Source organism: Apteryx rowi, unplaced genomic scaffold, assembly GCF_003343035.1.
Source record: "Apteryx rowi isolate R43461 unplaced genomic scaffold, aptRow1 scaffold_38, whole genome shotgun sequence".
NCBI classification, from domain to species: Eukaryota; Metazoa; Chordata; class Aves; order Apterygiformes; family Apterygidae; genus Apteryx; species Apteryx rowi.
In genome coordinates this window covers 3,373,955-3,387,010 of record NW_020450307.1, presented here as the reverse complement: position 1 = coordinate 3,387,010, position 13,056 = coordinate 3,373,955, and the positions used below count along the sequence as shown (strand labels likewise).

Here is a 13,056-nt window from a genome sequence, read left to right as displayed (position 1 = left end):
AAAACTCAGCATAAACTGCTGCTGTCTGTGAGAAGCAGGCCACAGAAGCATCACTTCAGTCTTGCTGACTTGGTGTGATGTCAACGCAGGGCAGGGATGCAAAGCCTGTGCCTCATTTGAATATACAAACTAGGAAAAGCCGATAAAAGCATACACGACAAGGAAGAAAAGGCTAATGGATACTTGAATAGGTGAAACAGTTCAGTGAGATTAGAAGGCCACAGAAGAGGGGAAGTAAAGACACAGAGAAGCCTTCCTCCTACAGASAGGATTGAGGTTGACCATCATAAGGAGAATGAATTTAGAAGATACAGCAGGTACCTGCACAAGTCACTCTAGYTCAAAGGGAGATAGAAGGGGAGAAATCAGTTTGACTTCACGCAGTGTCTGTCCAAGAGACAGACATAGACCAAGGAGCTAGTGTGAGGCAGGCAGTATGACAAAGAACAAAAAACCAATAGGTCCCTTTAAAACATATTTAATAGTTTTCAAACTTTATTTCATGGTGATTGACGAAAGACACAAGTTAGTAATGGTTATATCATGCTGCTCCTCTACTGTGCATTGCCCTTCAGAATTCATACAGCAGTTTACAATGGTCATTAATTTACCCTATAAATGAAGCCACATGGACAGACAATTTTTTTAAAAAAGAGCAAAAAAAAACAACCCCAGAAAAAAACAAACCTCAATATCTTTTTGTACATATGCGTTATAAATGCTATTAAAAATAAAGCCGAAGTTAAGTGCATGGCCCCTAGGGCGCACTGCTGAATCTGACCTTGGTTCAAGATGCTTGACAAGGACACAATGTCTTGTTTTAAGGCAGTTCCAAGCCCCAGCAAAAGCAGACAGAGTTTTTATTTTTTTGCAGTGACCTTAGCTTCATTTCAGTGACATTCTGGAAAATTAGCAGCTTCCTCTGTGCATGCCTCTCTCCCTCCGGAGTTGGCATCTTCAGACCCCAATCTCAGCCAACGTGGTTGGGTTGTCCACTAGAACCCACATTCCCAAAACACAAAGTAAGAGCCTCACGCTTCCCTCCCATCCTACCCCATCCTGCAGTCCTAGTTAGCCCATGGCTATCTACACCTTGCGATAAAAATACAGCAGTCCATCCGCTTCACAACACAGTCACAGTACTCTCCACTAGGAACCACAATATATATACAGTAGTCACCTAAAATGTGGTATTGCCATACACACACACACACACACAAATACTGGAGTCTCCATTTCACAGAGGCCACAACCCTCCATGAGATATTTAACCACTGGATTTTTAGAAGGATGACAACTTAGTAGAAAGAGATTTCTGCAGGGGGCAGCTGATGGGGTAGGTCTTGCTTGTTAGTGCAGGAAACAACGGTTGCTTGGGTGGCATGAAGGTTTCTTCAAGCTGGATCAGGAAAAGAAAAATCCGAAGAGGGAGAGAAGAGAAGAAATGCACTAGCAAGGACCATCAACAATCCCTGTTCCCAAACCACCACCCTGCCCCAAAAGAACAGGGAACTGCAAATTCAAAACAGGGCCTTGTGAGGCCTCCGACACACCTATTCCAATGTCCTTCACGTGACTTTTTTGACTTTAGAAATGGAACCCATGCAGCTTTGCCCTTTATTTTAAAAAGAGAAGGAAAGAAAAAGAAACCCAGGTGGTTTCACTGTATGTTGCTCCCCTTCGTTACATCTATGTTCAGAGGTCACCCTGAGAAAAGCAATTTGACTTTTCATTGCTCAAAATTCAGTGCTGAGAAACAATTTTTGAGGGAAAAGAATGCTAGAAGTGGTATTAAAAAATCTGCGGGAAAACTGCAAAGTGATGGCACCCTGGATATTAAGTAACACTTGATACCTAGCAGKATCTTTCAAATTAATTCTGCATGCTCTATAAACCAGGTTTTACACAAAGCAATGCCAGCTGCCTGCTCAGGGTGGGAAAGGGACACAGTGCGATAGACAGCATCAGTAAGTTCTTCCCATGGAGAAGGAACCTGAATGCAGTGGGTCATTCCTTTTCATGGCTGCTATCCTTTTCAACAGTCTCATRCTTTGTTTTCCTCCTGCTTAGAGGAGATTCAGTGTTTGCATGTAAATGTGTGCTGGTTAACAGGCACTCGCAAACACACACGCATTCACTCACGAACACACACAGTGGCTTTGTAGCTGGCAAAACAGTATTTGCTTTCAAGATTTGCATGGAGGAATAAAATAGTTCAAAAACCTCCTCCCAGACACTACTGCCTTGATAGCTGACTCAAGGCCCATTCCTGTTCCCATTGAAGCTATTGCTGGTGTGCTGGCGGTATCCAGAGGAACTTTGATCATGGCTTGGAAGCCCCCACATTGCACTGGGCATTGCAAAAACATGAAGTCAAAAGTAAAACTCCAGTTACCCTTCATGGCACAGGCTCTAACACCAGGTCTACAGAGATTCACACGCTGGCCAGCTGCAACTGTCGTCACGGTAGAGAGAGGGCATGTCATGCCAGAAGGCTGGAAAACGGACATGGGTCAGGAAAGGACACATCCAACAGATTTTTGAAAGTGAAAAGGGACCCAATCCTGTGCCCCCACAAGCCTGTTTGACTACCAGTTCTCACTGGTGCATGGGACAGCAACATTTGGTACACAGAAGCTCTTGGGAAGAGCAGCCAGGGCAAGCAGGCATTTAGGACGTGTCTAGACAAACACAAAGCCTGGAAATAAGGTTTCACAGCTGCTTTTGCACATGTCCAAGAGGAGGAGGAGAAGAGCCAACAGAGAAAATAAAAGTCCCCCTAGAGCACCTCTCAGTCCAGCAAACAGTCATAAAACAACTGAAGAGCAATGCTTTTCTGCCTGCTCAGAGCAGATCTTGGTCTCTCTTCCAGTGCATGGCATCCCTGATTTTAACAGAGCATAAAGGAGAAAAGCAGTTGAGATCCTTACACACATAAATTATAGTGGGAAGAAGTGGGGAGGAGGGAAATAGGGTGAACACACGGCCAGGAGAAGGCTTGGTAGAGCGAGGCCCCAAAGCAGTTTGGTAATTCCCACTTCTTTCAGATGGCTACTTCCCTGCTCAGCCAGCACTGAAGAAGGGGCTTTGGGGCCAGGCCTGAGATGGGTATGCAGTGAATCCACAAAGGCTACAGGTCTTGCCAGCACCATAATCCTTTCCTTTCCCTCGAGGGTGTGAACAACAACCCAAAAACACAAGTAAAGAGGGAAAAAAAACAAAACCAAAAAAAGTTTCAAGTATGGATGAGATTTACAGTGCAGATGCAATGGGGAAGTTCTTCTGTCACTTCTTGGAGACTTGGTTCAGGGTTTGTTCTTTGTTGCTGCTGTTTGATTAGAGTCTGACTGACCTGGATATACTGCAACCGAACAAATAACCCAAAAGAAAAGGTGTTTCCTCCCCCCCTTATCCCTTCCCCCCCAAAATATAAAAAGCAATAAGTTTACAAAAATAGAAAATAATTACAGCAATAGGCAGGAGGGAGGGAAGGAGAAGGAAGGGTCCCTGGGGGGTTATTTGGCTGAGCAGTGTAATATCGTGGGGTTGTTTAAAGCGTCCTCCACCAGATGCAGTTCTTGGCGGTCGACAATGACGTCCCTTATGCAGCCGATAAAGCCAGTGCTGTAGGCCTTGGGCAGCTTGTGAGCCACGCTGAGCTTCTCCATTCCCCCTGCAAGAGACAGCGCAGAAATGTCAAGTGGAAGGACAAAGGACATGCTGCTGTGTGGCCCAGTGCTCCAGCACCCTGCCCCAGACAGGCACACGCACTCCTACACGCTGCATACCGTGCAGGTGCTGCTGCGGATGGCCCTCCTGAACAGCAGGGAAAAAAACTTTCCTGGCCAGTATTTAGTTTTTTTAATGAGATAAATGCCAGTTCAAGGCAATGCATGTAGGTTTCCTGAAGACTTTTAAAACAAAAGCTTTAATTTTGAAATACCAATTCAACTTAAAATATTTCATTTCCTTGAAGATTTGTTCTGAATTCAAACTAAATTTTATTTCAGTTACTGAAATGTTAAACTAGGGCTCATTTCAGGTCCTAAAATTGTGGAATGTTGATTGAAAACAAAACATTTCAAAGAGCCAATGGGGAAGCTGAGCAAAAACTTCTCACGGAAAAATTCTGCTTTCCAACTAACTTCCAGATTGATTTCAGAAACAGAAATGGCAACTGGAATACTGTCATACCAGAGGTAAGGTTACATTTTTGAGTATGAAGTCTTCATAAGCCAGGTTAGACCTGCAAACTACAAGCTTAGCCTGTGAAGATGTGAATGGATGCTTCTGAAAAGTGTGAACAGAATCTGATTCACACAGTTTCTTCAGTATATATTATCAAAATCCTCAAATGAAATTTCTGTCCATTGATTTCTGTGATCTCTGCTCTAGTATTTAATGCATTGACTGCTACAGCACCTTACCGAGGAAAAGCACAGCTGTTGATTTATTGCTGGAGAACTGCCCAAAGCTCTTGCCTCAGGAGAGAAACTAAGCCCAAGACCTGCAATATCCCCTATTGCTTGCTGAGCATCCTTCTTTCATCCATTCAGGTTCCAAAAAGGGCTTACTATCCTCTAAGCTCAGATTAGTACTGGTTATATCCAAAGACAACAACTTGTATTTAAGCACCATTACACTTGTGGTTTCTCACTGATTTGAGTAGTTACGAGTCAAATCTAGCCTCTGTCTGTGTTGATGTGTGTCCTGTCACATGCGGCGTGAGATTAGATGCAATGGGCTAAATTCTCTGTCTGCAGGATCAGAAGATTTATGTCAGCATGAATGGAACTGGACTTGGCTGCATATATGGGCAGGTTCTGGCATGTGTGCTTATTCTATGCAAATAACAGCATTCAAAATCCAGTTATTTACATATTTCCAAACAGAAGCATCCTTCTATTGATACAGCCATTTTATCTTTAGGAACCAGAGTTTCCAAAGCAAATAATATTTGGGAAGCTCATGAATTAATGGAGGCTTCCACATGGGAAGGAAGTTGGCGGGCAGGAGAACTCCTAGTTTGAAGAGGGAAAGAGTGGTCCATGTCATTGGCAGCAAGCGATCCAGAGCTGTGGGCCAGTCCACTGCTCTCTGAACAGGACATGGTGAGGTGGACAGCACTGGCATTTGGTAAGGCCAGACCTTCTTCCCCTGGCTGTCACCAGCAACCTGCCTTGGTAGGCAGAGAACGAGCAGGGTATTTTTTAGGAGCAGACACTGAAGGGGCTGCATGAGARGAGTGTGGTTCAGCAAGGAAGTGACCTTGAGAGTGAACAGCAGGGAGTTTTCCCCCAACTATAGCATCTCCTCACCAATGCCTTCCAATACCTCTACTTCATACACCAGACCTAGACAGAAGTCAGCAATGACCTCCAAATTAGGCATTTTTTGACTCGCTGTTGAAAAGGCATTTTCCTATGGCTAACAGCACCTTCCACAGAACACGGGAATAGACCAAAACTGAACTTGTCAAAGCCACCTGGGAGGCAAAGATGTCCCATGGAAACAAGGGAGCATCTAAGTCCCAGCTATGACTCTGAGCCCCTCATTCCGGGGTGCACAGAGGAGATTCACTCTTTCCACACCTGACTTACCCAGCCACAGGGCCCCATCTGTATCTAGTTGTGTTGCACCAAGTGGAGAAGAGCCAGCAATTGGGGCTTCATTGCCAACTTGAAGGGAACCCTCTCTCTGTACCCTGTCCCAGGAAACAGGGAAGAAAGAAAAGAACATTAATAACCTCAGCTAAAAAACCCAGAGCTGCCCTCTACTTCATGCTAAATTCAGACACTGCGCACCATGAACCTCGCTCCACCTGGATGGGAGACGGGAGCAGGGCTCTCCTTGAGTACTACACTCCCGGCCTTCTCCTTGAGACCACATAGCATGGAGTGGTCTCCTCTTGGAGGAGTGCGAGGCAGCCAGCAGTGAGTGCCTCCCTCCGGCATTCCCCTGGGGACTCCTGAAGCTCTACCACCAGCCCTGCTAACAGCCACATTTTCCTCCCACTCCCTTCAGACCCATCAGCAGAAATCCCTAGCATGCCAGCCATATGATCTGCTCACCACTCCCCTCACCACCAATAAAAATAAAAGCTACCCGAGCACAGGGACAGCTTGGGCCCAACATGAACAGAATGTCAAGCCCTCAGCCAGCTAAAATAAAAGGCACAGACCTTTCGTATCTCCTTGAGCCTGCCCCTTTGGCACTTCCTAGAATCTAGGGCAGGCCTGTCACAACATGCATCCCTCCAATGCAGCATTGCCCACATGCCTTTCCTCTAATATTATCCAAGAAGAGGACTGACCCTTGGGGATCAAAGGGCATGGAGCCAAGGCCATGACTCAGGTTCCCAAGACTTGACCCTGATTCACAGCTTGCCCATCCCAAAGCAATCTGGCCCAGTCCTGCTCTCCCTTCTTGCAAGCCTCCACACCTGTATGCTTTGATATGAATCCACTGGTTGGTGTTGACTGGGACTGTGGATCGTAGGATGACTGGCTTGGAGCCAAGGTCGTAGGTCATTTGTACGAAGCCATCCACTATAGCAAGGGCGATGTAGTCTGATCGCTCCAGCCCCTTCCCGCTCCACAGGATCAGCCCCTGGGTAGCTTCCGTTTTGATGCTTAGTTCAAAGTGGTTCGACTGCAAGGCCTTCTCACTGCACCAGGAGATGGGAGCGGAGGAGAACACAGACCAGAATTAAAAACATGGCTACAAAGCAATAGGCAGCCAATCAGCCCCTCAGAGCAGCTTTCTCTGTTCCCAGCAAAGCAGCTCACCTGCTGTAGGATAACCTTTAACTAACCTTCGGCATCACACTAAGCATGGGGCACCAGTCCCTATCTGCTGTACTCAGGGGGTCACAGGCCTTAGCAACATCCCAGGCCTGCTCAGGAGGCCTGGTGCATGGGAGGAGCAGGTGGGATGCACTGAACTAGACCACAGCATCACAGAAATGCTGTGAGAAGGACCCTCAGGAGGTCTCTAATCCAGCTCCCACTAAGATTAAAACTATTGCTAGCACTAGATGAGAGCAACCATGGCTCTGTCCAGCTAAGCTTGGAAACCCCCAAGGATGGCACTCCCCCATCTCCCTGGTGACCTGTGTGGGGGCTGCAGTCCTCCTGGGGATGAATTTTTTTCCCAACACTCAACTTGAACCTCCCACGATACAGCTTGGGGGTACTGCCCCGTACTTTTGTCCTCCTCGGAGCACAAGGTTTAGACCCCTCAAACCCTGCAAGCTCTGACGGAAGTCTTGGTTTTGTCTCCTCACACGCAGGCACTGAAGGAAGAGGTCTATTATGCAGGCTGGTGAACAGTGCCAGGCTGGCCCCAACCCTGCCAGGGAGAGGGCTTTCCCACAGAGCCGCCTTTGGTCTGGGAGAGGTCGGCACAAAGGGGCTCTGCTGGCCAGGTCTGCAGGGAGCTGCCGAGCCAGGGTCGGCGCCATTTCACCCTCCTGCTGGCAGGCGTCCGAGGTGCAGGCAGAACTCGGGGGGCCCGGGGACGGTGGCTCCCCACACTGTTGCCATGCATGGATCAGTCTCAGAGCCCACTGCTCTGCTGCCGCATCTGCCTGGCGCGCCTGACCGCAGCCCAGCGGGAACCCTGAGGCTGGGGAAATGTGGGGTGGTGAGCATCCTCTGTGGTGCTGAGGGGAGGGGGAGGGTCCTCAGAGGCAGCGAGGCCTTCTTCCTCCCAGACGTGGCATTTTTTCAAAGGAAGGAAAGGACAGACAGGATTTCCCCTACTTTGGCAACCCCATCTTTGCTCAGTCCCTCTTGGAGCAGGAAAAAGGCTCCTGGCAATGAGCCACGTTGCCATGTGGAGTCGCCATCCACTCTGCTGGGATGCTCCGGGACACACTGCTGACACAAGTGCATACATAGAGCAGACAACACAGGCAACACAGACAGCTTTTTATTCCCAAGGGACACTACATTCAAAATGCTGGACAAGGGCTCAACGTGAGGCCCGTTGTACTGTTAAGGTAACTCAGTCTCTCCCCTCACCCATGGCTGTTTGCTCTCGAGGTCTCCCAGGAGGAAGGGACAGAGCTGGAACTGTGGCTGTCCCCTAACTGGAGGGACAGGGCACCCTTCATGTTTGCTCTCATTATCTACAGAGCTGTATCCCTTATAAATAAAAAGCCAAAAGTATGGACAAACAGAACACGCACAGAGACAAGAGACACGCTGAGGCAGCAAGAGCAGAGCATGAAAGACACAAGAGCAGAAAGCCTGGCACAGACTCACCTGAGCTCCATGGGAGAGTCCAGTGCTTCGGGACTTAGATGCAGGAAGAAAGGGGAGCATGCGATAAGCACAGGACAGAGGAGGACACCCTTCCCTCCCACCCCACTCACAGGCAGGGAACAGCCCCGTCCAAGGGAGATGGCTCCTCACCCTACACAGTATCCAGGCCAAGAAACTGGTCTGGTATGAGCAGGAAGCCCAGTCTCCCAGTGTCCTTGGGGCTGAGTTTCCTCAAGCCAGGAAAACAAGTTTGCAAGGTGTTCTTTAGCCAGAGTAGGCACAATCCTGTCAGTCAGAGAGTGAATATAGCCCTGTCCTTGCTGCCCCAGGCAGCGATGCACAGACTCTGCAATGCTCTCCAGGTCAGCAGTAGAAGTGTTCTTGCTAATATCCTATGCTACCTGCAGGGATGTGTATCCAGCAAAGAGCCTGGGATGAGACAGAGGGAAGCACTGCTGGCAGAAGGGAGCTTTTGGTCCACAGTCCTGCACAAGCACTGTTTAATGGGCAGATCTGCATGCAGACCTCGGGCTGGTTCCTTGGGACAGGTATCTGTGCAGCAGAATGGGCTCCCATCTTGGCAGAGAGGTGAATGGCCATGTAAGACCTCTCTGAGTCAGCCTTGGGGCACTTGGGCAGAAGGGCGTGTGTGGGGAAGGGGAAACCCAGGACTACAGCTGTCTTGCTGGCACTGCCTGCAAGCGTCAGGGGCTACAGGCCCAGCATTACAGTCAGCTCCAATTATATATTTATGTGTATGTTTAAAAAAAAAATGTATGGGCATGTCATAGCCAGCAGGGTCCAAAAGCAACTGGTGTGTTAGTCCTGCCCAGGGCACACCCCTGATGTCTGTCTGGGGGCAGAAGAAATTGCTTTTTATGGGCAACCTGATGGACCCTTCAGCCCCAGCAGGGCTATTGAGTGCTGCTGCCAAATCCTAGCAGAAGGATTTGGGGAGAAGTGCTATGCTCCCTTGCAGGACGGGGCATGCACAGTGAAATGGCACTGGCTGGCTCAGGCTGGGATTGGTGACTTTCCCCTTTACAGAGCACTGGGAGAGGCAGGATACAAAGGTAGCAGCTTTCTGCTCGCCTGCAGGGATGCATGGCTCATGCCTGTGCAAAGGGACGGCTGGGCACTCTGTGTCCTGTGGCAGAGTGTGTGCAGGCAGTTACAAGCCTCCGGTTGCTGTAGGGCACTCGCTAGCTTGGCTCCTAGGAGGCCCTTTCTAAAAAGCCAGAGCAACCCCGAGCACCTGAAACTGCTGTGAACATGCAGCTGCTCAGCTCTGCAGCTCGCTAGCTGTTGACATGCATGCACGCAACTTTCAGCTTCCAGAGCCTCTGTCTGACCCCAGCTTGCAGGAAATGAGGTGAAATGGGGATGTGGCAGGCAGGTATCACTCAAACTCCCCTGCACATGAGGGGAACACAATCACACAAACCACTGCTGTTCTCAGAGACTGTCCACTCCTGCCCTTCAGCCAGCCAGCCAGCGAGTGAGCAAACAAACGGATGTCAAGGCCACTCTGGGGAAGAAGCCCCTCTCCCTGCCTGCTTGCCCTAGCCCTCTCTCAGCCCCCTGCTCACACTACATGTTGTGAGGGGTTGCCTAGGCCATGCACCCCTTATCGAGCATTTTCCTAATTGGAAGGCTGGGCTAGGTGCTAAGGCAGCAACTCCATATTCATGCTGGAACAAATGGGACAGGATCAGCATCCCTTATTTCAATACCTAACGCCTTTTCTGCTGATGGAAACAAGATGTCATGGGAATTTTCTTCCTCTTCGCTCATCACTTAAAGGAAGGGTAAATTGCAGCATGCTCCTGGGGCAACGTCTGACTGTAGCAAAGCCAGGCAGCATGGCTTGCGCTGACCTTGTCTGTGCTAGGGCCCCTCTACAACCACCAGAGCTGCAGCCAGCAACAGTGTGTCCTCCCTGCACTAAATGGGAATGCTGCCCATGGCAGACCCCTGGGAGCGTCCCCATACTCCCCCTTCCATCCCGCGCTCCTCTGTGTGTGGGCTGGCGGTTGGGGCAGCAATGGGAAGTGTGTGGTGAAGGGCAGGTGGCTGCAGGGGGGAGGTGGGCAGCAGGAAGCACTGTACTTACGCAGGGATCTCATTGGTCAGGTGGCTTGAAAACAAAGAAACAAGGACGTTGAGAAGAGACAGACAGACACACAAACAACAGCTCCACAGAGATGCTCACCTCGGGGGAGAGACATAGGCAAACTGTTAGTGCTACAAGGAGAGGGGAATCTGAGGGTGGAAGAGGGAAATGGACAGCGTATCATCTGATACTCTGTCCGAGTGCTGCGGAGCTGGGACTTAGCCACATGGTCTGTAGGAGCAGAATGCTGAGGAGGGGTTCTGAGCTGGACCACTATGGACTGAGTCTCCTGTGGGAGAAGGCTTGGAGGAAYATCCAGCACAGAGGCTGAAGAGGACTCTCGGGGCTATCAGTAGCTGTGCACTAGGCTCCACAGATCTTGAGAAAAGCCCCCAAGTGACAAGTACAGCCACAGAGGCCAAAGCATCCAAACACATACCCCTAGCCCATGGAGTTACGGTCAAGCGGATGCTGGAGAAAGCTAACTTGGTCTTTTGGCAGCAATGGCCATTCCCCAATCACAGAACTGACCCTTGCTGCACAAACAGCCAGAGAGACAAAGGAGTTGGTGGACAGGCATGAATTAAACCGCAGGTAGAGCTATCATTCCCCTCAGCACAGCTCACCCAGCCCAAACCCCGTTCCTGAACGTGAGGGCAAAGACGACACCAGAAGCAGGGCACAGGCCACATTAACCATCTTGGTGAGGTGCACTCAGCCAGATTTAGCCCACTCCCAAAATAGATTATGCTAACTCATAACATAGCCCACACATTGCAGAATGAGAACATCCAGACCTGAGGTTGGCCAGGCATTGTCATTGTTGGGCAACCCCTGTGAAGAACAAGGCAGCTGTAGCGGTAAGGACTGGAGGTGAGGGCTCACTGCCCCCGTTCTGCTTGCCCCTCTCTGAACGCTGCATTTGGAATCTCTGACCTCTATCTCTTGCTCCTGCTAACAGCCTAACTCCTTGTTTGACCCTGGTTCAGCTCAGCAGCCAAGTTACCTCTTTGTCACAGCATTGTGGTACTCCATATATGTCCTACCATCAAAAGCAATGGCCTCTGCATCTCCAGCTGCCTTCTCAATGATCACTGGAAGTGGGAAGAAGAAGAGCTGTCAGGCAACACAGCATGGCCTGTCCTTCCTTGGAGACTAGGAGAAAACACCCTTTACACCTCGATTTCATAACAGGACACAAATCTGCCACCCCTTGGGACATGTCAGCACCGTACTGCTCTGAGCCAGCCCCTGCAAAGGTTTGCTGTCACTTTGAAACCAGTGAGCTTGGGCCAGCTTCCTGTTTTGCAGCCAGCTGACCTAGAATTTGCAGCCTTGTTGGTTTCCTGGCTAAAACCAGAGGAGGAACCCGGGTTTGGTGATGGCCCAAGTATTAAACTCAGGGAGATAACCAGAAAAGAAACCCTGAATGAGTGACAGCTGTGCACTGCTCAGATTCACTCAGGGTGAATCTGCTATAAAACCAAACCGTGCCTCTCTGCCCCAGGATGCTTAAAGTGAGCATAGCAACATGCTAAACAGAGTCAGAGAGCACAGAGAAGGAGATGACAGGGCAGGGTGATCTATCTGTGAGCAGCAGCATTTGCCCTGCTACATGCAGCATAATGCATGGATTTCTGAGAAATGGCATGGCCCCGACTTCACGGCTGCAGGACAGCACCAGTCTGGAAATATCACAGCATGTTCCTCCTGAATCCCTCCCACCAGCCACAACAAGGACAAGACCTCAGGCTTGGCCTGAGAGGTGCTGTCATGCTGCCACCCGCTAATCATAGAAGCAGTTTAATTGCAGCATCTGGCTAGTGGGTGAGGGTCCAGGTCTGGCTCTACCCTGGCAGTCTCACCTTTCTCACAGTGAGCCCCGGAGAAACCCCTCTGGCAGGCACACTCGTAGCTCTCTAGCCGGGGACTGCAAGTGCCTCCATTCTGGCAGGGATTTGGTTTCTGGGTGCAGGGGTGGGCTCGGAAGGAGGAGACCGCAATGGCGCTGCGGATGTTCTCTTCCTTCAGGACAGGCACCCCCTTGATGGAGATCTGGCAGGTGCAAGGAAGAGCAAGCACGAGAGTCAGCCTTCACCACCTCATGTCTCTGCAGCGCAGATGTTGGGACAGAGGCCAGTGTCCACAGGAGGGAGATGGGAATCCAATCCCATCTCCCACTTGTCCCTGTGGTACATCCCTACCTCCCCTTCTACCACCCACTGCTGCCACTCTTCAACGGGGTGTGCCTCACTATGCACACAGACCCGAGCGCCAGAGGACAGCCCACTCCCAGGTCCCAGTTCTCCTCCAACCATGCCCATGCAGATGGCACATCTCCTGGTCAGACAACTGCACCAGGCTGTCCGTCAGGGCCTTACCCTCTGCACAGCCCCATCCAAGCTAGTGGAGATAGCTGCAGCTCGAGCCAGCTTGCTGAAGTCAGGGGCTCCCCCCACATAAAAGGGTTCCTTCAGGTTCAGGAAGGTGTGAGGCACCTGAGGAGGAGAGGGGAAAAGGTGAGAGGAGACAAGGAAAGAGGTCATCCCTGAGGTGCAGCAAGGATGCAAAGGGCATTTGGCCCAGCTCTGCAGGGACTAAAGGAGGCTGTGACCAGGGAAGCACCTCAGGGAGAGCAGGGACCCATGCACAACTGGAGGCCAGGCTGGTAGGAAA

The 13,056-nt window shown here is 50.2% G+C and overlaps 1 protein-coding gene across 1 annotated transcript in view; it reads right to left on the bottom strand.

Annotated features, from left to right (window-relative positions):
• Positions 1-523: 523 nt before the first annotated feature.
• Positions 524-13,056, bottom strand: part of AGRN (agrin) — a 151,690-nt gene continuing 139,157 nt past the window's right edge. Inside the window, 6 exon segments of the mRNA XM_026074040.1 lie at positions 524-3,673; positions 5,601-5,704; positions 6,443-6,667; positions 11,387-11,474; positions 12,246-12,435; positions 12,762-12,878. Coding sequence (XP_025929825.1) covers positions 3,516-3,673; positions 5,601-5,704; positions 6,443-6,667; positions 11,387-11,474; positions 12,246-12,435; positions 12,762-12,878 — 882 coding nt within the window. The 3' untranslated portion in view covers positions 524-3,515.